At 32.5% G+C, this 26,573-nt stretch overlaps 1 protein-coding gene across 3 annotated transcripts in view; it reads right to left on the reverse strand.

The window, feature by feature from the left end:
* The window catches only part of LOC106464926 (guanine nucleotide exchange factor DBS-like), a 57,742-nt gene that overhangs the window by 28,508 nt on the left and 2,661 nt on the right, over positions 1–26,573 (reverse strand). For all 3 annotated transcript variants that reach the window (XR_002611857.1, XM_022392731.1, XM_022392732.1), the window contains exons 4-12: positions 25,735–25,851; positions 22,731–23,005; positions 21,157–21,271; positions 19,199–19,318; positions 18,405–18,596; positions 16,722–16,928; positions 15,800–16,024; positions 5,851–5,975; positions 5,333–5,399 (exon numbers count right to left, since the gene is read on the reverse strand). Coding sequence is in view for 2 of the 3 variants with exons in the window: in XM_022392731.1 (XP_022248439.1) it covers positions 5,333–5,399; positions 5,851–5,975; positions 15,800–16,024; positions 16,722–16,928; positions 18,405–18,596; positions 19,199–19,318; positions 21,157–21,271; positions 22,731–23,005; positions 25,735–25,851 (1,443 nt within the window). In the remaining variant the exon portion in view is untranslated. The remainder of the gene's footprint in view (positions 1–5,332; positions 5,400–5,850; positions 5,976–15,799; positions 16,025–16,721; positions 16,929–18,404; positions 18,597–19,198; positions 19,319–21,156; positions 21,272–22,730; positions 23,006–25,734; positions 25,852–26,573) is intronic.

Consider the following 26,573-nt stretch of genomic DNA (forward strand, 5'->3'; position numbering starts at 1 on the left):
ATCATTGAAGAATGAGGTTGATGAAGTTTGAGGGGCAAATAGTTATAACACCTTCCCAGTTAGCCTAAGTTAACATTTTTCTTACCTGAAAATCTATTTTCAATAGATACCTCTCTGCACACAATAGCTATTCCTCTTGCATCTGCCTTGAGGTATCTTTCACCCAAGACGTATTTTAACATAAGCAGCACTAATGTATGATGTTATCATCATGGGATAATAGCCCTCCACCAATAGGAGGGTGACACATCCTCCATATGCAGAAGATTCCCATATGCATTTCCACTCAGAACTAACTTCATTCTTAAATAGGGCAAGAATAATGTGCACCAGTAGTGGGAAGGTGTTTAGAATGGTAAGTATATATATCTGAAATGCATTTTCAGGTAAGGAAAACGTTAACTTCCAAAACAATACACTTACCTCCCTGCACAGAGTAGCTAGAATCCCATACTGATGTGATGGAGGGACCAGTGCAATTGTGAAAACCTAGATGAGATCCTTTCAGAGAAGGTACTGAAGGGGCAACACTCATGGGAGACCACATCCACCTCATGCAGGGTATACTCTTTGCCCAGATGTAAATATGAAAGGATTATGGCAAAGGAGCCAATATGTTGCAGGGATGGGTAGAAAAGTGCATGACCAACTGAGTATTTGCACACACAAGTCAATTGGATATGAGGTGTAGCATGGCTAAGGTAATTATCAGACCATATTTTGATATGTGCTCTGTTTTATCACTTACTCACCATACATAAAGTAAAAGGGACAAAGTCCTCTTCCTGTTGCAGAAGAACACTTTGGTCCATCAGGCTGGCCAAACCATTTGGAAATTGGCATATTATTTAAAAAGGGTGACACCTGCACTACACTGACATGGACACCCATGCCCTACTTACCACTGTAATGTGCTTCCCACTCAGACTCTTTCCAGAGGGGTTGTACAACTGGTGAGGAACTCTCCAAGTTGTCAACCCTAGGAGCTAGGAAGTGGTAAGGGTTTTTCCATCCTCTACTCAAAGACTAGAGGGAGGAATTCACATTGGGGGGACATTGGAAATTGCTTGATGCAGATTTAGGGTAGTAAGTATACCCTGTGAGGCAACACCAGCCAGATGGTGTTGGAGGTAATGGGAAATGAAGGTGTTGAGCATAATCTACATTCAAGCCTGTAGAATCTCATCCAAGGGTTTTTGAAAAGTATGGGGCCAGAGAATCTGATGAGACATAATACAGCCTGCAAGTATTCCCATCCAGAGAGGAATATATGATCCAGATGAGCTGATGAATTCATCTGGTATGCATAAAAGACAAGAGATCCTTGCAAGAAGAGGGATCCCATGGCAAAAGTAAACAATTGCAGGAACTACAAAATGGAGCTATTCATGCCAAGTAACACCTGACTGTTGGACACAAAAGAGAAATTAGAGAGAGAGAACAATCTCCCTCCCAAGCCAGCCAAGTCTTGGGAAGAAATGAGCAGTTACGGAACAAGATCAAGGAAGACCTGTGAAACAAAGTACAGGAGGCATCTAATATATAAAGATCATAGCTGTGACAACCACAAGCAAGAAGGAGAAGGAAATAGGTATTGAAAGAGAGATGGTATAATGAGCAAATGGCCATTGGTTAAAACAGGGCCTGGGTAAGAACATGTAGAAACTCATTAATATTCAGTCATGCAAAATAATATCCAATTCTCTATCCTATTTTCTAACTTATCCATCACATCTTTAGATAATTTTTTAGAAGCCTTTTATGTGGCACCTTGTCAGATGCTTTCTGAAAATGCAGATACACCAAATCTACACGCTTACCTTCATCTACATAAGCAGTAATCTTTTCAAAGAATGTCAAAAGATTTGTAAGGCAAGATTTTCCCTTAGTGAAACCATGTTGACTATCCAATAAAATTCTAAACGTTGTTAAATGGCTTTGCAAAGCATCTTTTAACAAACTTTCATAAGCTTTTCCCACTACCGATGTAAGATTAATGGGTCTATAATTACTAGGACAATTTTTATCACCTCCCTTGAGAAGAGGAGTTACATTAGCTAACTTCAAATCATCTGGTACCTGTCCACTATTCAAGGACCGACAAAAATAGTAGTAAGTGGCTCACATATCCAATCTTTAACCTCCTTCTAAATCCTTGAGAAAATATTACCTGGCTCAGAAGACTTACGTTTCTTAAACTTCCCAATTTCTTCTTAATCAGATTAGAATTAATGCAGTCATCTTGTTTGATCTCCTTTCCATTTATCAACTGATCAAGATGTGGAATACTGCTTAAATATTCATTAAGAAAATTTGATAACCCAGCCATCTCATAATCATCAGATACAAGCCTTCCTTTATCATCCCTCAAGGGTCCTATCCCCATCCTAACATTTTATTTACCCTTAATGTATTTAAAGAAATCCTTACTGTTAATTTTTACATTTTCAGCCAACCTTTTCTCATACATCCTTTCTAATGTCCTAATTTCTTGTTTCACCAACTTTCCTGATCTTCTATAATCTTCTAAATCTCCTGTCATACCAGTCAATTTAAATTTCTTAAATTTATGATGCTTTTCTTTAACTTTATTTCTTAAACTCTTTGTGAGCCAACCTGGTTTTTTCACTTATAGCTACCCATTTCTTTCTATAAGGAATACGTTTACCTTGAATATTTAAAAATTTATCTTTAAAAATTTTCCACATTTGATCAGTGTTGCCAAATAACTCAGCTGCCCAATTCACAACAGATAATTCTCGTCACATCCCTTCAAAATTTGTTTTTTGAAATTTGTAACCAAAATATCATTATTCCTTATCTCCATATGCAGCAAAACATTGAACCTAATAGAGCAATGATCACTTGCACCCAGATGTTCCCCAATTTCTACCCTTTCAATCATTTCTGCATTTGAAGTTAACAATAAGTCTAAAATAGCATTGTTTCCAGTTGGTTCCTTGACTAACTGGTGAAGAAAGCCATCCTTAACAGTTTCCAAAAACCTTTTTCCCTCATGGTTTTATTCTAGAATTTCCAAATCTATATGCCTGAAATTAACATCATTCATAATTATGACTTCATTAACAGCTGAAGTCTTAATCTCATTGTAAAGTTTCACTAATTTCATCAGTATCATTTGGCAGTCTGTAACAAATTCACACTAAAAGCCTTTTCTCTTTATATCCTCTAATAGAAACCCAAATGAATTCAATCTCTTTGCTGTTTGATATCTTCAACTTCAACAGAATTTAACTCACATTTTACATATAAAGCCACTCCTCCCTCCCTCCTTAATACTCTATCCCTATTAACTAGCCTGTAACCTTGTTTTAGAAAAAAAATTCTGTCAACAAAATCATCCATGTTTCAGTTATTCCCATTATATCAAAATCCTCCATTCCTACCAGTACTATAAAGTCACCTATTTTATTTCTTATACTTCTAGCATTACAATAGTAACAATTAAGCCTATCCTTATAACAACTTCTATACTCTTTACCTATGCTAAATCTTTCTCTGCCTCTTATTATTTTTGCATTCAGTTTTTCCTGGCCCTCACCACTGCCTAGTCTTAGTTTGAAACTTCCCTTATAGCTGAGTTAATAGCCTTAGCAAACAAGTCTGACCCTACTCTATTTTAATGTAAGCCATCCATTGAAAAAAGCTCCCTTCTTCCACTGAACTGATCCCTCAAGTTCAACCAGCCAATCTGCTCATCCTTATATACTAACCTAAGCCTAGGATTTATCCCTAGTGACCAACTTATAACTTCATTCCCACAGTTAATTCTGGGCAGTATCCCTGACAAAATTAAGTTACGACCATTTTCTTTAAATGCCTTTATCAACCCTTTGTAATTTATTAGCTCCTCTGACCTACCTTTCCCACCATCATTAGCCTCTACATGCACTACAAAAATTGCATTTCTGCTAGCTCCCTTTATTATATCTCTTGCTGTGTCAGTTATGTCCTCCACCTGTGCCACTGGGTAGCATAATCTGATTCTTTTCTCCCTATTTACCCCATATATCTTATCAAGGAATCACCTACAACTATAACCTCCTTATTATCCACATCCTTCTATGACCCTTTTGTTTTCCTTCCTTCCAATAGTTCCTCATTTGCAGAAGCCAAGGGCTGAAATTTGTTACTCAACAGAATAGGCTCATTATAACTAAATTCACTTCTTTTAGCCCTAACAGTACTATTTCTAACTTCCTGAAAGTCAATGTTAGATGATGTATCCCTTGCATGTAAAAGCTTAAGCTCCTCCTGAAACCCTGCTGCCATTTCACACAATCCACACTTCTCTTTATCTATTGCATCTACTTTAATCATGATTGCCTCTAACTTCTCCTCCAACCTAAAAACTCTATATCTTCATTACTAGCTTCCTTAAAAGTATATTCCAGTCCTGAGTTTCGAAATAAAACCCACTCAATGCATCCATTACACCTAACAAACTGTGAATGCTTATCTCCTACATTAGTCTTAACCATTGTATTTATACTTGTACTGTTTTAGCTTGAAAATAAATACTCAATACCAAATGCCAGTAGCCTATTGTTAACACTGTTAATGTTAAGCCTAACGTTTAAGGACTAATTATATAATTTTTTATCACTACTTTGTCTTCACACTAAAGTAATAAAGTTTTATCTTTAATTATATAGAACTTAATAATTTACTGGAACAAAATACGTAACATTAATAATAAAACATATTTACTTTAGCCTGATTTATATTATAACCTACCTATATCTATAAGCTGAATTTAAACTACTGAATCTAAGTTCAAATAAACACGTTAATTCTAGAACACCAAGAGACAATAAGCTAATTTTTAGATTGTATATATGTAATAAAACAATGTATTTATCCTGTTTTACAATTTACCAGTGAATATAAATATACCTAAGCCTAAAGTTAAATGTACTAAGCCAGTTTTAAGTTAAAATGTTGTAATAATAATTTACACCCCTAAACTCTAACTTAAAACTTTGACCGTCTTACTTTTATTTACCAATCTTATTATATCTAGTTATTATTGTGTAATTTAACCCAAATTACTACAAATTATAATAATAATATTAAATAACTTTCAGAAATCTATGAGCTTAACTTTTCAACATCCTCCCTCTTCAGTATATTCTATGGCATTCGAATATTTAGCATTTAAATTCCACTGTTAATTTATATATATTAAACAGATACTTTCAAAAACACTGTTATACAAACTTACAAAGTTACATTTCTCTCTACACCTATAATTTCTGAAACATTAACTATAAATTACAAAAGATTTTATAATGTTAAAACACACACACACCTGAATTATACTGCTGAGTTCTGAGACGTAAGTTTTTTCTGTTTCAATCAATTCTGTCATGACATGACTGAAATACATATATAAACAAGTAAATGGCATTTCTTAAACAATACAAATATATTCTAAATATTTAAAATCCGTTTTTGGCATAAGTTACTAAGCTCCTAAACATATATTTAAATTAATTTACAAACTCTATTTTCATTTCTTTATTAATGTCCTTTATAATATTTTAAAGCTATTTAACAATCACACTGATACTACTTTCAGATTTTTTTTCAGGCTTTATAAACATTATCTTCAAAAGTTATTTCTATTTTCATCAATTTCTAAACAGTAATTCTTTTTGATACTTGATAAATGAAGAGAAACAGACAGCCTAATAGTATTTTTCTGCTTATGAGGTATTATACAATAACCAGTACCTTTAATTCTCTTAATTATCTTTACTAATAACCTTACAATAAAACAGAAAAATCCATATCATTCCAAACTCTCTATCATATGATTAACAATACCCTCTTTTGTGGTTCTTCATGTCCTGTTGACTACATGGACTGGGAGAATGAGGTTCTAGTGAACAGTTCTCCTGCAATGAAGGTAAAATGCTGCTAAATTCTCCTAGCCGTACCTCAATATGCATCTAAAAGAAAAATTAAGAAGAAACTTATGCTATAAATGTAAAACATTCTAAATCCCATGAACTTATAGCACTCACAGCACATGATAATAATCAGGAATATGTGATAAAAATACATAAGCCAAATGATCAAATACAATTAATAAGATTCATTTAAAAAAGGCTAAACCCAAAAAAATAAAATACAACTAACACTACAACAGAAATTATGATGAGCAACTGAAGTAATAAAAATCATAATTTCCATTATGAAAGGAAGTTTTCTGTTTATATGTAGTTTTTTTTATTCTTGTTTGAAGTTGTAATAACATTTTTAATTTTGAGATTTGGCAGTAGATAAAGAACTCAGTTCTTAAATTTTTGAAAAATAATCTCCATAACTATTTGAAACAAATATTAAAAATAAGAATTCATTTTTTTAGTGGCAGGATACGTAAAACAAAAATTAAGTATGTAATACTGTTTTTGATGCACAAGACTTTTAAACTGTTAACCAGAGGAAGATTGTACACAGTTTATATATACAAAACCTACTGTAGATACCACAAAACAAGGAGACTGTATTTATGCTGAATAATAAATTGTTTGAAATTTATTACTAATCTAATTAAAGAAGGTAAACTGAAGAAATATGTTAAAAGTTTATTCAATTGAATACAGCATCACCAACAAGAGTCTACAAACAGAAAGAAAAAAAAGACTCATATGTACAAACATCTCTCAAACCACAGTTAGGAAAGAGTGACCAATTTACAAAAAATACCTGTCTTACAATATATGGAATGAATCCTGCAATTTTAAATTATGTACTGGAATACTGTTTGAGTAATATATTTTAACACTAATAAGAAAAATAAACACTCAAAAAATGGATTCTTGACAGTAAGGAGAATACTCCAAAGTGCTTTACTACTGCCATAAGGGAAACCTAAAATTACAAGTTATAGATGCATGGGTGAAAGTTCTCTTTCTGTAGACGGAAACTTATCAAAATGGCCTTTCCCAGACATGATTAAAAAGCATGATTTAAATTTAATGTAAATTAAACACATTTTGCATTTTACTGCCAACACTGTTGTAATCTTTATTGATCTATACTTCAGACCATTTTCTTTCGTATAAGGAAAGTCATAACTGGCTAATTCAGTGATATGTTTTTTACACGCAACTGAGGTTTTAAAAAATTAACTGGACATACATGTAAAAGGTTTGAGTATTAAAATTTAACTAGCCTTCTGTGATTTATTATCAGGTTAGTCCATCTGGTAACATGACAGGTTGCACATGTTTTCTGAATTGTTTATTCTTTCTAAAAAGTAAAGTTAAAATTTCATTATGAAAGTTGTCCACAATGAATCAGAGCTTTTTGGGGGCCTAGACAGAACCAAACCCCTGGCAAACAATTTTTTTCAACTAAAATAATCATTCATAGGACACTTTCACCCATGTGAAAGATAAGTCATCCATAAAATGTCAAAAGGTAACTATATCACCAGGTAAAATAACCAGTTATAATTTTCCTACACTGAAAATGTATTACATACTTACTTCCACTCACATACATAGCTATTCCTGTTCAGTGATGCCCTCTATTTAAAAAAAAGAAAAATTGCGCATGCTAAAAGCCTTTCATTCTAACACACCCCTCGACTCACATGGTTTAACTAATTCATGCGACAAACCACCACCAATATTAGTGCCCCACACTACATGACTCATGTGACTCCCTCTAAGCTATTCTACCTAACTATAACTTCAGGTTTAGGCAGAAATGTAAGCACCAGTTGACAGTGGGGAGGAATGGTGGGAATTGTAAGTGGAAGTAAGCACCTGTTGGAAATACATTTTCAGTGTTGGAAAATTATAACTTCCAACAAGGTACCTTACTTCTGCTCATATATATAGCTAGAATCTCACATTGAATAAGTGGAGGGACCAGTATGAGGGAGAAAGCAGAAGCATCCTTTAAAAGCATTCGAAGGACACCCTAATGAGGGGACCCTCTAGTAAGAGGATTATACATGGGAGACCACACCACTTTGCCCAGATGTGGAAAAGGTGTAACAGATCTGGGCAGAAAATTGTGAGGAGCACATCCAAATGGTTGAACAGTGATACTAAACATAATATATTATAATTTCCACAATTCAGAATGACAGTAAAATAAGGGATGTGGCCCAAGGTGTAGAGTGGCTAGGGTGCAACGGACCATACATGGCAGGTCACTGCATCCAAAACTCAACAACTGAGAACCAACATCCATGCAGAGGTAGGACAAGGATCATACCATCTTCACCTCAAGTTCAAGGCACGTGCGAGCAGAGTGAAATAACATACATATATATATATATATATATATCCCATTCAAATCAAACAGACCATAACCACTTCAAATGTAGTAACATCCTCAGCATAAAGACAGAGGGGTAGCACAAAAGGAAGAAGCAAAGCAACCAAAAAGTGCACCCACCGTGACTCACAATATTGGGGTAGTGTACTCTAGGCAAACTAGGTGAGGGACTAGGGACACCCTGAACACGTGTGAGGACTTATGTTGATTGGTTCAGCTCTAAATCCAAAACTCAACTCCTGGCAACTAACATCCATGCAGGGGTAAGATGAGGGATCCCAATCGAAGGGGCGAACTGCACTTATGCTGCCACACTATATTTTTGAGTACATCATGTTGATTGGTTCAGCTCTAAATCTAAAACTTAACCATCAGGAACCAACATCCATGTGGGGGTGGGATGAGAGATCTCAATTGCACGGCACGAGTGTGAAAAGTATGTTGACTGCTTCAGCTCTAAATCCAAAACTCAACCACTGGGAACCAACTTCCATGTGGGGGTGGGATGAGAGATCTCAATTGCACGGCACGAGTGTGAAAAGTATGTTGACTGCTTCAGCTCTAAATCCAAAACTCAACCACTGGGAACCAACTTCCATGCGGGAGTAAAATGAAGGATCCCAATCATTATGATGGCACACTCCAAAGTACAACATCCCCTCAGACAAACCCATGCAGAAATGTGGTCTCCATTTGGAGGACCAGCAAAACACCACCAACTTACTCTCAAATGAATGGAGTCTTTATTGTTTATATTGTATATCTCTTATTCCAGAGGATACCTTCATGGTCCACCACCCCAGTAGCTTGGAACTAGAAAGTGTTAATGACTCTTACTCTACTGTAAGAAACGGGGGTAAAAATATGGTGAATAGTCTGGAGGAACATTCACACTGGAGAAAGTGCATTGGGTGACCACGAAACCCTATTTTGAAAAGCAGACCAAACTCGATTTATTCAATCTAATTAATGGCATAAATGAGCAGTAATCCCCTTCTGCTTTACCCATGAAGTCCATGGGCTAGTACAGTCTGGAATGGGCATATTTATGAAGCAAAGATATCTCGAGGAATAACCTACAAACAATCTTATAGAATACCCCATCTCTAGTTTATGTGATTGTAATGTACAGTGTGCATTTTGTGGCCATGGAAATTATGAAAGTGAAGTCAACATGGCCTTACAGTGTGGGTTTTAGTACAATTCTAACTGATTGAAGTATACCTGGACAGGTACCACTTGTCACAGAGCAGGATCCTGGTCAAAACATGAGACAGGCCCCTGAAAAATAATATATATAACAAAAGAAAGGAAACTTACATAGTTACAGTGTCACCAAAAAGTGAAAAATAGCAATAGATGGAAGATGTTACCCTAAAAAGTAAGAAACAGCTACCCAAAGCAGATAATAGGATATGAATGTATGAGGTGTAGTCCCAGTGCTTAACAGACAAAATACCTCCAACGGACAACGGGGTTGAGATGCAGGTAAAAGTAAGATGCCTGAACGAAGTGAAGACACCAGCAATTGATTATGGGTAGAAGGAAACAAGGAATAAAAGACTAATCGAATCACAAGCCGAACAGAAGGGGTAAGGAAAGAAGAGAAAAAATATCACAAACAGAGGAATGGTGCAAGGGAATGAAACTGTGGGAAATGGGGTAAACAGAAAGAAGCCTTAAAAGTAACCCACAACATGTACAGGACAGGGAAGGTCATCTGGATCCAACCGAGAATAAAGGAATATTCCACATGAACCCCCTAAAGTGTAGGTTAGTAAAATCGAAGAAGACTGACAGAATGAAAAAACCAAAGTTATAAACTGGATCTAATCCCATCTGAATCAACAGCCAGGGCAAGTGGATGATGAACTGGAGACCAAAAAACAAAAGAGGTAACTTGGAATCAAGAAAGGAGTCAAATGCTTCCTGTGGAGGAGTACCCCATAGGAGGCAGAGCCACCGAAAATTTGAGGATTGAGAAGCCACTCCTTGGGGGAAAGTGTGTCGGGACTGGAAAGATGATTTCCAATGAGGATAAAAGCACCTGGTACATAACATACCAGGAGATGTATGTCAAACGTTTGGGTATAAAAAGGGAGATCCACTGTCTATCACAAAGGGAAGAAGAATGAGTGCCCCCTTGGTGAGTGATATAAGCCACAACTATCAAATAGTCAGAATGAAACATGATTAGTCAAATCCAGACAAGAGGAAGAAATTTAACTAAAGCACGTTGGACTGTCAGAAGTGCCAGGGTGTTAATATGGTAAGACCTCTGTCCGTAAACAATTCGCCTGCAACCTCCTGCTGATCAACCCACACCCTCAACTTTGGAGATGAGCATCAGGGAAGAGAAACAATCTGGATGATAGGGAGGAATTGGATGAAAGTTAAAAGGAGAATTCAAAGGAACCCAAGCAAGAGACCATGGGTCATGTAGCATCTCCTGAAAAGATCACAAATGTGCCAGACCCAAAGGGGAAGTGCTTCCATAAAAGCCATACCCCCCAATGTGTTAGAACCTCACTAGTAGTAAGACAGTGAACCGTAATGGCATGGATAACAGAAAGCTCCATCGAATGCAATTGAGGAGAATGGATGATCTTGATGGAGTTGGATGTTTAAAAAGACACTCCCCAAATAGCCGAGATTGTTAGGTATTTAACAGGAAAAACTCATGTAGTTGGAAAATCCAACCACCCAAGCTGCTTGTGTAAGAAGCAGATGAGAGTTATGACCACCCCCTGTGCAGAAGGAGCTAACAGAAGTCAGACCATCCAAGTAGTAGTTTTAGTAAAATCTCCTAAAATGCAGAAGTCAGGTAAAATGTAGACCACCTGACAAAAAACATAAGGAACCAAAACAAGTCCAAAGGGCAATGAACAAAACTGATACCGAATCATGTGGTAAAAAAAACGTGAGACAGCATCCCAAGAATTGAAAAATAAGAATGTACCATGTGCATTCTCAGTTCTGCAGAAATTGCCCAGTAGATTGGGATCAAAGACTACATATTAAAATGGGGAAGAACCAAGAAGTGATTGAGGTGGGACCAATCGATTCAGAGCTCCAATCAGCATTGAGCATACATGATAAATAGAGAAATCCGTAGGTAAGGACAGGAAGGTGCCAGACATGGAACATGAATAAAGATGGCATTGACTCTGAATGAAACAAAAGAGCAACCAAAAAAAAAAAAATAGAATATAGCATCACAGATACCCCATGTGATGCTAAATGCACAGGAGTAGCCCCAAAAATGGTCCAGTGGAGAGAAGTGGATGGTAAACAAACTGTAATGGTCTAAAATGAACACGCTGCTACAATCAGGGTTCAACAACAAAAACAAAATATATTCACAATAACAACACTTAGAAATAAATTCAACACAGTTAATAAACAAATGTCTGGCTAGGACTTCACACCAATATTAATAAAAAAATTATCATAAATATTGATATATCAATAATAACATAATCAAGAAAAAGGACCAGAAATAAAAAACCTAATTTAAAAAAAAACACCAAATGCAATATTCAAACAATACCTTTCAATGTCAATAACAATACTGAGTGAGAAACCGCAATAACTATACACTTCAAATAACCATCTAGTGACTCTCTGTCTCTCTTAGTGAAACTTATGGCAGGGTATTTATTCACAGAGTATGTCACAGGACCACATAAACACCTCATGTGGTCATAAATTTACATACTTTTCTGCTACAATAACAATATCTGTACATCACCACTAGGGAAGCTGGTGTCAGTTTAATCATACAAACATATATATAAATATTTACTCAAAACACATGATTATGTAAAAGGTGAGTTAGCATTTTAATGCAACTAAAGATTCATAGATAATCTAAATGATAGAAGGGAATAATAAATGAGTGATAAACACAATCATAATCATAAAAACATAGAATTTGCTATTTCACACTCCTTCCCCCTTGAAAAATGAAGTAATGACATTAATCACTTCATATAAAATATCTGAATTTTCGTTTCCTTACTTTTAATTCCCTCTTTATACCGACATCATGAATCCTTTACAGTTTAAGTAGACATCTTACAAAAAATACAATTCACATTTTTTAATCTTCAGCTAGATCTTTTATAGCTTCTGGTTATGGTTCGATTTACTGAAAGTTTAACACTTTGAAGACCAGCTCACTATGATAATTAACTCTGCAATGTGGTCACAATGTCCTTTGAGGAGGAGGTAGGGGTTAGTAATCAGCAGGATCCGTTAAGGATGAGAAGTGGACACACTAGCAGAAATCCCTTTTACTAGTGAGGAAACAACCATCAAGTTTTCTGTAGCCAATATTTTCATTTTACTGCATCTGCCTGGAACAACTACAAAATGGTACAAGACAGTATCCCACCCTAGAAGATCCCAAAAGCAAAGAAACCATGCGAGAAGGAAAAGAACCAAAGATGGCAAACACTCCAACATGGAGGAAAGGAGGAAGAGATATCTCAAGAAAAATAAACTAGATATAGGTTGAATGCCTAAGAAAGGAGGTGTAAGGCAGACATTTCCTATAGGAGAATTGGTAGGGTAAGACAAAGCTGGAAGACTAGGTGGGGGATAAAATGGATAGGGTTAACAGAGACCCCCCATACAGGCAACAAAGATTCTAAGTACACAGAATCAAGAAGAAAATCTGCCTGATGGTAAGCTAAGGGAAATTGAACAACGTTATAGGACAAAGGATACAACTAAGCTCTAATTTCAAAACAGAACTTGGCTATGAGTATTGACCATATTATGTTATTGAACCGAAATAACTACAGATAATAATATTAACAGTAAAATATTAAAAAAACATAACAATATAATGATTTATCTTTCCAAAGTTGGTGGACCGTATTTCAAAAGTGGTAACAAAGAATTGTTGAGAGACATTGATACAAAAAAAAACACATCTGAAGAGAGCACAAACTAAATGTCTGAACATGAGCACTGCCAAATGAGAAGTGATAGTTAGATAGAATAGCATAGAGGGAGTCGCACGAGTTATGTAGGTGTGTGGCACCTACTATTGGTGAAGGCTTGTTGCATGATAATTCGTATGCAAAAATCAATTAAGCCATGTAAATCGAGGGATGCGTGGGAGTGAAAGACTTGTGGCATGCAAAATATTATTTTGCAAATAGAGGGTAGCACTGAAGGAAAATAGCTACGTGAGTGGAAGTAAGGTACCTTGTCGGAAAGCAATTTATGCAAGATATTTGTTGTTTGTATTTTTATGAACTTTTGATGTCCTACAGATATAACAATAAAATAAAAACCTTCCAATATAAATCAAAATATGAATACATATTTATGCAAAGGAATGGAAAGAAATATTTCAAGTTTCACCTTTTGCTTTCATATTACTTAAAGAAGATCTAGAAAAGGGGTGGGATCCTCTTATCATTCAGAAATGTGAAAATAAATACAAAGAAAATCATGTTTTTAGCTAGGTTGATAAATTAATTAGCATCTGCAATTGTTAAATATGAATGGCAGTTCATGGTATATATAATATACATAAATATGTTTTTAGTAATATGCATTTTACTCATACTTAAGTGGGTTGGATGGGATATTACGAATATCATACTGATGAAAGAACAAAGATAAAGCAAATGTTGCTGCATTTAATGTATTTTCACAGAACCATAGTTATATAATATATATGAAATCTTCTTGTCACATCAACTAACACTTCAATTTAAGCATTTTTCTATATAAACATTTAAAAATTGTATTTCAGTATATTTCAACCAGAAAAGATTTTACATGGAATGTGTTTGCTGAATATACAGAGTCAAATTATTTCTTACTATTTGAGTTACAAAATCACAAAAAGTTAAAATCATATAACTTTATGAAACTCATACGAAGGATTTAGATTAAATCTTACTCTACTATGTTGAAACAACAGCATAAAAATAACTTTCCATGACAATAATAAACTCAATATGCACACTTTCAAGTACTTTACAAGAAAACACACAAATAATGAAATATGATTATTTACAAAGTGGTTAAAGTGTCAACTGAAACAAAAATAACTATTATTGTTCAAACACAAACATACAAAATGAAATCAATAAAACTGACTAAATTCCAAATAGACTCAATGCTAGAGAATTTAAGCTATTAAAACAAAGATGTTAAGTCTATATATACATTTATTTATTTAAAACGTTTGCACTAATTCATTTCTATATTTATTAAAACAATAAGTTACACAGAAAAAATACAGTAATTGCTTCTCTAATTTTTAGTTTTCAAACAAAATAAAAAACTCAGGTTTGCTTAATATCAGCTCATGTTATTGTTTGATAATTTAGGAACACTGAATTTGGTACTAAAACAGTTTCGTTTTAGTAAATTTAGTCAATAAAACTGACTAAATTCCAAATAGACTCAATGCTAGAGAATTTAAGCTATTAAAACAAAGATGTTAAGTCTATATATACATTTATTTATTTAAAACGTTTGCACTAATTCATTTCTATATTTATTAAAACAATAAGTTACACAGAAAAAATACAGTAATTGCTTCTCTAATTTTTAGTTTTCAAACAAAATAAAAAACTCAGGTTTGCTTAATATCAGCTCATGTTATTGTTTGATAATTTAGGAACACTGAATTTGGTACTAAAACAGTTTCGTTCATGGTTAGAAGCACTGTTAACAAGGTTATGTAAAAAATATGTTAATGAGGTCTAGTCATAATGAGTTTATTTTTTCTGACATTTGAACATTATACAGAATAGTTACAAAGACAAGAAACAAAATTTCATTCGTAAAATGATTGTATCTTAATAACTAGTTGTCCACAAAGAACTATATTTTATTAGAGGCAGATTACAAATCATAGGTTTTATTCAAGAAAGTCTGGTTGGCATATTATTATACACTCCTTTTTAAAATTTTCACTCAAAACTACTTAGTAATAGTATACTGATATACACATAATGATTTCTGTTGTTACTGATACTTTAAACATAAATTAATTTTATTTAATTTTCATGTTTCATTATAAGTGTACAGTTCAGTAAATTTTGTTTTTGATTAAACATACAAATCTCATTTTTATGTGTGTGCAGTACACATGAATAAAATATATTTGTTTTTATATTATTTTTACTGTATAAATACAGAATTATTTATAACAACAACTATAACACTTTAAAAACAATTCATATTTATTAATAATTCATCATCTCAAACTTAAATTAAAGAATTATTTTTTAATCATTATAATAACACTGAAAATATAATTCCTCAAATTATGAAATGAATTTCTAATTACAGGAACAAAAAAAGTCAATTTTTCATTTGCTCATTATGAATGTATTATTTAGTAAAATAGGACATTACACTAATTTGTATTGAAAATGCATTTACTACTTTAACAAAAATAAATGAAAAGGAATAAAATTCAATGGTATACCAAGCAAGCTACCTTAGATCCTGTCTTTCCTCTTCTGAAAGAACGTAGTTCATTGTCTGGAGATTTACTACCACGCTGGAAAATACTACAAGAACTACCAACGGAGGGCAAGGAAAGAGGCACTGCTGGTTCAGGTATTACAGCCTGGACTGGGCGGGAAGAACGGGAAACAAGTTTTTGAAGGTTATTCTTCTGCTTTTCACACATCACCTGAACATCTTCAATTCTCTGAAGTACCTAATAAAAGTTGTGTCCCTTGATGTAGTTCTTGTTTAAATATCAATTTTTATCTAAATATGAATGAGCATTTACATTTTTCAAACAAGATTTAGCATTTTTGATTTTTTGTAATCTAAGAAGTTGTGAAAAAAAACAAAAAACACACATTAGGTAGCAAAATACATCATCACCAGCAGAGATATGCAGCATAAAGATTTACACGATGATCTTGTTTACAGATTTATTACTTAACATAGGCTATAAAATTTTTATATTATATGATGATGAAACTATTTAAAGATCTTAAAAAATATTGAGAAACAATGTTTAGAGTTCCATCAAACAATGAAAACAGTTATACCATGATGTAATTTCATATCTTTACTTATCTATTTTAGAAGTGTTTTATATTTCCATATAATTTAATGAGATAACTTAAATTTAAATATGTTTATCAGTAATAATAAATCTGAAGAACAGTACCAGTTTTAATGTTTTAAAAGCACACAGCTAACATTACTTAACATTACATTAGCATTTTTGATTTATTTTGTGCTCTAAGAAGTTGTGAAAAAAACAACAACACATCAACATACATTAGGTATTTTTTTTAAATAGTGGTAGTTACTTTACAAATTGATGACCAAAAGTTAATTGTTCATACTATATCTTTATTAACAATCACATGATCTTACAATTATGTTAATATTCATACCTGATGCACCAAAGATTTAATCTCTGGTGTAATCATATCCTTAAATATATTGTGGAATTCCCTTGGACTGCTTAACTGAAGCTCTTGAGATCTTTTCAGAAATAAGTCTAATTCTTCAAGAGCTACCAGAGCAAACTCAGGAGATGAACATTTCTCAATCTGAAGATTAGCTAAGAGGTCTACCCCGTCAGTGCACCATTTATTGGCCTAGTCATGAAGAACAAGATTTTAAAGAAATTTAAATATAACAACAAGAACTATGCATTGTAAAGCTATTAAATTAGATAAAAAATACACAAATTTTAAAGCTGTAGGCAAAATTGCATAATATGTAAGGAGGGGGACAGACTGAAGTGTTATTCTAGTAATGGAGAAATATGAGCATAATGATAGGCACTATAAGGAGGGGGAGAGACTAAAGTGTTATTCTATTAATGGACAAATATGAGCTTTATGATGGGCACTAGTTTGGCTTGGTAATGAAACAGTATGATAATGAAATACTTCAGCAGGAATATTAGCCTATTTCTCAATAAAACCCAGCTCCAGTATTCATTCATGGATACTGTAAATAAGAAAGTTTTCCCAAAGACTATTTTCAAAAGTACCTCATAATGGATTGATAGGACCAAGAACCGAAATTTAGTTAGGCTATGAGAGATGGATAGAGCATTCTTAATGCTCCATAAACAGTCTTCAACAGCTGTTTCAATATGGTCAAGTTTATTGTTTCCTGAAGTGACAACATCAACATTATGATAGAAAGTACTGTATCAATGGGTAATTTTGGTCTCAACAGATATTTCTGTACTGATTAATTGTTACACTGTCTTTGATTGTAACCAATTTGTACCACAAGAATAAAGTTTGCTCCATATTAGAACCACCAATAACATCTATTTAAAAAAAACAATCAAAGGTGTACTTTTTTTAATTGTTTCAATATCCACTTGGGGTGAAATGGATGCATGTTCCCCACTTGACTATTATCATATTGAGTTATTTGTTGAAAACGACAGTATGTGGTCTTTACACCACTGTATGTACAAATGTATGTTTCTCAGAGTAATGAACTGTTCATGTGCAGTTGTTCTACCATCATATAGTTGTCCCCTGTGTCATTTCATATTGTAATTCATTTTTTAGCAACACTCAAAAATATATTTTCTTGTATTCTGTAGTTTTTCTGCCCTTGAGGTTTTATTTATAATATTCCATGTTTACATCACCTTAGACATTATCGCTCTTGATGTATAAGCAATTGCTACTATTTTGATTGTTAAATCATCCAGACCTCCATTGAAAAAAATTTTGTCTGCAAGATATGATGGCTGAAACACAAGTACAACATAGATGACTAGTTCTTATTATATATGGAGCTGGAAATCAAGTTACATGTTTTACATGTTCCATATTCTTGCACTTCACTTATAAGAAACTGTAAAGGTGTCAATTGAAACTAGCAAGTGTCTCCATATTTTCTGTCCAACATTATGTAAATTATTGTTTTATCCTAATTAACATTTGACCTTAACAAAAAAAGAGGCTAAGTCTTAAAACATTTGTAAAACAATTGTCAAAATGTATATTTCATAAACAATAAACAAGAACTTTGAATTTTTTAAAGGTGGTTACATATACAATAAAGATTTGTAATTTAATGAAAACATTTGTGATACACACTTTTTCTATTCGTTCTTGCAAATCTCTGTGTTTGTGAAGAAGCTGGTATCTTTGATCAAGTTTCTGTTTGAAGTCACTAAACATTCGCTCCAGTTCCAGACATTTGGGTGATACACAGTCAACGGCATAATGTTTGGACATGATTAGGCTCTTACCCATTTCTTGAATCTCTTTCATTCTGTCAAAATCATTCTGAAATTATAATATAATATTTTGAAAAAAGAAAATAACAAAATATCTATCTGTCTATATGTATAAACAAAACTTTGGCTTTAATATTATTGAGGTTAAGGCATAATTGTACTGTCATCATTCTTTCAATATTAAAATTCTAGTAATAGTTGTTTTTTAGATATTTAATGTAAAAGTTAAAAATCACTTAAAATGGCATAATGCATTTTAATGAAAATAACTAAAGGATAAGAAATACCTTACTGGACCTGAAATATAAAATTTTTTGAAACTCAAAATTACAAATATAAACTAAAATTTCTTTTATGATAAATAATCAAATAGGACATTATAAAGGTTTTCATTATTTTTATTACAAATACTTTTTAGGGTTACAAATTAAGAGGGTATGTTTACATAAAGAATATACCATATTTTACTGTTCTTGGCATCAACAACTATGATACAGGGTGTACAAGGAACTGTCTAGTACTAACAACAAATGATGTTTTTTTTGGCATAGTCAAATGCTAACTATTATTTCTCTTTAATTCTATAAACTGTTAAATGCAATATTGTGATGCGATACTAATTACAATGATTTAATAGTGTACTCCTCTAACCTTGGTCTGTAGCCTAAACTTCTCTAGTTGTTCAATCAGAAAGTCAATCTGTGAAACCGAATCTCCTGACTCTGGCAAGCTTGCCAATTCTTGAAGATTGGTTGTGACATTTGCCTGAAGCTAGGTTCACAAATAAGACATTTTTTTTACAAATGAATGTTACTAACTATATCCAACAGAAAGAGTCTTGTACACAAATGCTAATAAGATTTTTATTCCATAAAATTGTTGACACATTTAATTGTATTCCTCTAGGCTTCCCTAAAAATTATATTTTACAAACATTAAAAATTAATTAAAAGAGAATGCAATTAAAATTATGTAAGCCGTAATTATGTAACGTGAAAAAGAATGTTTAAGTTCAATTAAGAATAAAGATTTTGGGGTGCATGGATAAAGCAACTCACTCTGACAGCTTGTAATGAGAAAGTACAATAACTTAAAAAAGGGAGGAAAGTATTGCACCTATTATATGGCAAGGGATCTATTTTTTCATCAGTTTTCTACATGCTTGGTAAAAATATTTTAATTTAACTTTCTTTAAATGAGTACACGATGTTAGGAAAACAATTAGGTTCAAGAAATCAATTTAACACAAAGATATGAAACCCTGTAACCTGAGCGTTTTTGAAAGGTTCACCTTCTCAAAAAGCTCAGGTAATAGGGTTTTATATCTTTCTGTAAAATTAATTTCTATTAAGGAATTCATTGTGTTACTAGTTGAGTTATGTGCTTCTTCATAATCAAGTAATCTCATAATTAAAGTAATCAAGTAATTATGTAATCTCATAATCAAATGCACATACTTTTTATTCTTTTAAGTCCTGAGGCTGCTTACAACCATAGGGGCACCTTTGATGCTAATGTATCATCAGTGATCCCTGGGCAGATTTTTACCTGGAGGTGCCTATCTCCTCTACAGGTAGGCCATCCCTAATTTAGTAGTGAAAGACAAGAGGGAAGGCAGCTAGTCAACACAACCCACCGCCAGCTCTTGGGCTACTCTTTTACTGACCAATAGTGGGACTGACTGACACATTATAATGACCTCACAGCTGAAAGGATGAGCATGTTTAGCAACAGAGATTGAAATCCACAACTTACATATTGCGAGTCAAGCATCCTAACCACCAGGCCATGCACACAGTTACTTTACTATAATTATTTTTTGTAAGACTGTAGTCCCAGTCCTCTGTAGCCATACCTAGTGGTAACTTTTCATTTGCACATGACACTTAAATGACTTAAGCATATGTAGGAAGAAATATATAATTATATTTTTATTTAACTGTATAGTTTGATTTTAGTACTTTAGATTTGAGTTTGTAAATTTTTAAATCAATATTTCCTATATAATAAGATTTTAAATTTACTCTATTCAAACTAGTACACTAAGTCAAATAAGATTTTAACTATAAAGACATTAGATTAACACAAGAAGATGCCAAGTGAGGTTTTGATTATAATTTAAAGACAGGCTCATGAAATAAACAACAACACTGGACAGATGTGTATGTTGTTTGATGACAGGATTGTGCTATTAAGTTGATAAATATAAAAATAAAAAAATTAAAAAGAAATACTAAAACAAATTAACTATATACAGATATAGTGATATAACAAATATCAGACATTAAGAAGCTTTAAACTGGTTATCCAGCATTATTTAAGGAAAATGTATAGATGAAAATTGTTGGATTTTTTTCACACAAGTTAAAACAAAATTCAGATTGTAATTATAGGTGTTGTAACATTTTTTATATTTTATTCAGCTCTTTATGTTTAGGTTTGATTCAGACACTACCACAATGGATAGGGGTGCCCTTTACAGGACTAACATTATAGCTTGAAAACTCTTTTTTTTTTTTACACAGTTTTCTTTGTTTTCTTGAGAAATCAGTTGTGAGTTACTAAGTTAACAATGAGTTATATTAAGATTATAACTGATAAACCTTTACCTCTTTAAACTCATGTTCAAACTTCCGAAGTTCCAAAAATTGGCTCAATTTATTTTCATGTTCACTCCAAAAATTGTCAAAACCTTTTTCTGTTTCATCTAGCTGGACTAGTAGCCTGGAAAGAATTTAAATGTCTCATCCAAGAATAAAAAATTTCTAAAAGTTTCAAATAAAAACACGAATTGGGGGGGGGGGGGAGTAGCAAAGCACAGATTGAATGTTAGAAATTTTGTTTGCTTAAGACATTGTGCTTCAATAGTTGTGAAAATACACAACTTAATGACCTGTCCACTAATCATTTAAACTCTTATCAAATAACAATTTGGATGTTAACTGTGTTATAATATACTCTTGTACAATGTTAACTGTGTTAGAATATACTCTTGTACAGTACAAAATGAAAAGCCTAACCAGACCAGCAATTATGTTTCTGGAGCTAAACTATATTGTATTATAAATTCAACTTCTTGTTACTGTAGTTATATGTGTTTTAACATTAATGTTTACAACATGTATTGCTGATTTTTTCCATTAAGTTATCGGTTTTTAGGTTTGTTTCTTATCTTTTATAATAAAAATGGTGTAGTTACTGTAGTTATATGTGTTTTAACATTAATGTTTACAACATGTATTGCTGATTTTTTCCATTAAGTTATCGGTTTTTTAGGTTTGTTTCTTATCTTTTATAATAAAAATGGTGTGATAGCTAAACTGTATTCTATTATAAGTTTAACTCCTTGTTACTGTGGTTATATGTGCTTTAACACTAAAGTTTACAACATGTATTGCTGATTATATCTATTAGGTTATCAGTTTTTAAATTTGTTTCTTATCTTGTATAACAAAAATGGTGTGATAGGTATTCATTGATTTAAAACTTATTATGGTTAAATATCTTTTTCTTTTCTAAGTTAAAAAAAATCCATGCACACCAAAGAATACTTCTATAATGTACAGTACTGTTATGTAATTGTATCAATGGTTTTAAAAATGAAGAAAGAATTGTTACTTAATCCTCTGTGAAAATATAAGTAAAAAAATCAGAAACAAAAACAGCTGTCTGAATTATTTGCACTTTCTTTGTTGTGAATAATCACTAAACTGAATCTTGCCTAGCTAATTTAGTAAAGTTTAACAGTTACATATATTGAAGATAAAAGTAGTTACAAAACGTAAAAGTTTTTCTGACAATGGATGATACTTCTAGCCAAAATGTTATTATATACTATTTTGCTGGAAGCACATACTGGATATGCAAAGACTGACATCTGAAGTGTTTTAAATATACTGAAGCCTTAGTAAGAGGAGCATTACAAGTGATTTTGTGGTTCAAAACTATGTCAAAATCAGTAAAGTGAAAAACTTATCTTTCTATAACTCTATAACCAAGTTTTAGAAAAAAAGCAATAGTATAGGTTCAGATAAATTAAACAAGAAAAAAATTAATGCCTGAAATTTAACCAAGTATGATGATAAAATACAACAGTATTTAATTTTCCACAGATGTCAATATCTAAGATACAAAGTATATTGAAAAGTCACAAATGATTTTAAGTAGCCAAAAACAAATTTACCTTTCTACTGCTGTAACGTTTATAAGTTTATCAGGACACATTTCTAAAGATGCAGTTTCACTTGATGGTCGTCTTATACAATTCAACAATGTTTCTCCATGCCTGGCTGCACTGCGCAACTCATCTTTTAGTTCCTTATATTCTGTTTCTTGGTTTTTCAATAAACTTAAAGTTGAACTAACATCATTAGGCAGCTCAGTTTCTTGTAACTTTTGTGTCATACCCCTGAGAGCCAAAGATATTTCTTGCAAGTTAGCTGAGAATTTTTCCACCACCTAAAAGAAAGATTTCTTCTCTGTAATTACTCAATAACACATGTACACTGTATATTGTCATTAGTTTGTTCGTTTGGAATTAAGCACAAAACTACACAATGGGCTATCTGTGTTCTGCCCACCATGGGTATCAAAACCCAGATTCTAGTGTTGTTAAGTCCGCAGACATACTGCTGTGCCACTGGGGGGATATTTCATTAGAGCTGGAATGTTACTCATAAAAACAGTTCATACCCACATTAAGAACTTTAAAGGTTACATATATTTGGATTTATATCAGTTTCCTGACTTCCACAGAAAATCTTGACAAATTAACAAAATTAAAATTTCTAAAAGAAAAAAAAAAGAATTGAAAATTATGTTTGAAAATTTTAACTAAAAGTAATTAGACAGTTAACAGCTTCTAGATGTTGTTGTCGTTGAAACAGCTACACAAAAAATTAATTTTGTTATCAAATATATTATTACATATGCTTTCTACAATATGAAAGAATAAGAAGTACTTTAGATTCTGGAATGACACAGAATATCACTTGCCCTTATTGGTGTGATGATAGCAGTATTAACATATTTTACCCTATTATAACCAGTGTAGATTTTATCTTAATTCACTCATATATACAAATATCTAACCTATATAAAAGTCACATCATGCTTGATTTCTCAAAATAGGAGTCATAAAAGTCAAAATGTATTTATCCAGACAGAATAGTTTGATAATTGTCTGACCATTACGATTTTAGTAACGGGAGTGCAAGGACACCTTGAGTGGTGTGTGCCATGAAACCTTATAAGTGTAGTAAATGTTGGTATAATAAGCCTAAAGTAAAGACGTAATGTGGGATTACCTAGCCTAGAGCCAAGTGCATAAAATTTATCATGAAAGTAAAAATATCAATTCAATTTTAAGCTTAAATTGTTTCTGAATTAAACTATTTTCTATTATATCACCTAAAGTTTGATAAAAAACAAACCTCTTTAATCAATGGAGACTCTAAATTAAGAAATCAAATATTTTTCAAGTTTTGTTGTTTATACATTTCATTTTATACTTTCAGTATATAGACTAACAACAATATTAGGATACACTTTTGTTGCTAAGCAAAATGACATAAAAGCTATTGTTGGAACATAGTGTTATCAAAATGCACTTGCTTTTCTATATATTAAAAGTTGTTCATTTAACTGATTTTTACCAATAATTATTCTATAAATATGCCACAAATTCATTTCATGAATGATCTTAATTTTGATTGGCTCATAAAGGAAGTTACCAATGTTTGACTGCCTCGACTGCACTTTTCTGCCTCTTTGATGGTCAAGCTTGATTTCTCAAAATTTATTTATTTCAGTTAGATATGAAATGTGAGGTTATGGTATACTATGGGGTGGGGTGCACGGTAGTACTTGCCCCATTATTTTTGACGGGCTATATGCTAGGTTTTTCATATATTTTACATGCAGGCATGGTCACAAAAATACATAAGTTCTCTTGATTAGGTAGTTACATCTTGTAACAGGTATCCCAAAGAAATTTATACCAGCCTAACTCTGTCTGTGTTTGTGTCTACTACATGGAGTGGGGTAAACCCATTTTAAGGGATAACACAAATACATTTGCAAGTTAGTATAAGTTAAGAGGCTCTCTCCCTTGTACTAGTGTATTTGGAGTAATTGTTGATATAGGTAACATAAAGGATTGTGGGATACTGCACTAGACCCTCAGTCTGACATAAAAGTGGGATATCTTCACAACTCTCTTTTTCTTGCCTTAGCTCTTCATCCGTTCTAGAAGTGAGAAACTCTCCATTTCAGCAGCCAGCAGAAGCCATACATTGTAAGTATAGAAGTTGGCCAGCATGGTGAAAAGCTTTCATCATTTGTGTGTATGAATAGAAATTTTGTTTATTCGTACACTTGTTTGTTTTCCTTTGTTCTTCATGTTTGACATACTCTGCAAATAATTTCTTGAAGCTGTGTTTTGTGGATACTTGCTTGTAACTACCCAACAGATAACAGTGTACTTAAATATCACATTGATCACAAAATTATTTATGATGCAATCCAAAGTCAGAAAATCTTTGGGAAGGCATATCTATTTTCCACTAAAAAGTTAAAATCATAAACTTGCAAACATAAACAACAACAAATTTTTAAATGCTGATATCCCATGATGAAATTTTGCTAGAATCTAAATAGTCTACAGTTTTTACAATAAATATAAATAAACAATAATCAATAATAAATTGATATTGTTTTTAATTAAGCCGTAAATTAAGTATGGCAATTTTGCTAAAAGAACCTGATCACATTAAATGATTTTTGAAGGTTATCTATACAGATCATTCCCACTTCACTAGCTTTTCGATGAAAAAAAAAAAAAGAAACTAACACACCTGCTAGATTTTCTAAACTTTAATGTACTGCACATACAACATATCTCCAATTTTGCTAAAAGAACCTGATCACATTAAATGATTTTTGAAGGTTATCTATACAGATCATTCCCACTTCACTAGCTTTTCGATGAAAAAAAAAAAGAAACTAACACACCTGCTAGATTTTCTAAACTTTAATGTACTGCACATATAAGAGTGACAACTATAAGTTGGTTGTACAAGCACAAGAGAGTAGAATGAATGATGAATTTATTGTCCTAGAATTATTAGTCTTTAGTTAAATACAAAACAAATTATTTGCTACATAACAAAACTAATACACCCACACACCATCCTTTGCTCTATCCACTCATCATGGCTGTAGGAAATAGTTCCACCTAGATCTTGTGTCAGTTGACTTGGATCAAGATGTTCATGTAGTTCATCCACTGTACTACACACTATAAGCTGAAAAATGTATTAAAATCATGGGTGAGATACCATACTAAGCATCACTGTGGTACTTCAAACCATGGCTCTAAAGATTTGACCAATACTCAACTTACTTAGAAAATAGGAGAAGCAATATCAACAACTTCACTTATCAGTAACTTTATTTGCCTAATACACATTTAATGAGATTAAAGAAAATTCCATAAATGTATATGTATGTACTCCTGGATAAATTTATGAAACAAAAATTTTTAAATATAATTTTTAGCAATGTGAATGTCTTATCCATTAAATTTCCAATTAAAGTGTATATCTTTTTCATTATAGATATATCACACTTTTGTACATTGGAGCTATTAAATTAAGTAAAAAAAAAACCACTGAAATATAAACTACTCATACTGTTTAAGAAACAATATACATATTTCAAGCCATTTGTATCTTTAAAAATAATCTTCAGAAAAACAAATTTGTAATATGTTTCTCATAAATGTTTAAATAGTCACTTTGAAATGTTTTTTCTTTTCTTTTTTACAGATTAAATGAAGAAAGTAAAGACCATAATTAACACAACATTTTAATTACTTGTAGTCTTACACTACTGTAGCTGAAAGGCATCAGGTATATTTATAATGGCTGGAGACGGCTTAAATGGGTAATGAAGAAAACTTAATATAAGTTTAACAATGACAGCAAATAGTACAACGTAATCGACAAGGTTTTAGTTCATCATCAGG

Source organism: Limulus polyphemus, unplaced genomic scaffold (genome assembly GCF_000517525.1).
Source record: "Limulus polyphemus unplaced genomic scaffold, Limulus_polyphemus-2.1.2 Scaffold1785, whole genome shotgun sequence".
Lineage (NCBI taxonomy): Eukaryota > Metazoa > Arthropoda > Merostomata > Xiphosura > Limulidae > Limulus > Limulus polyphemus.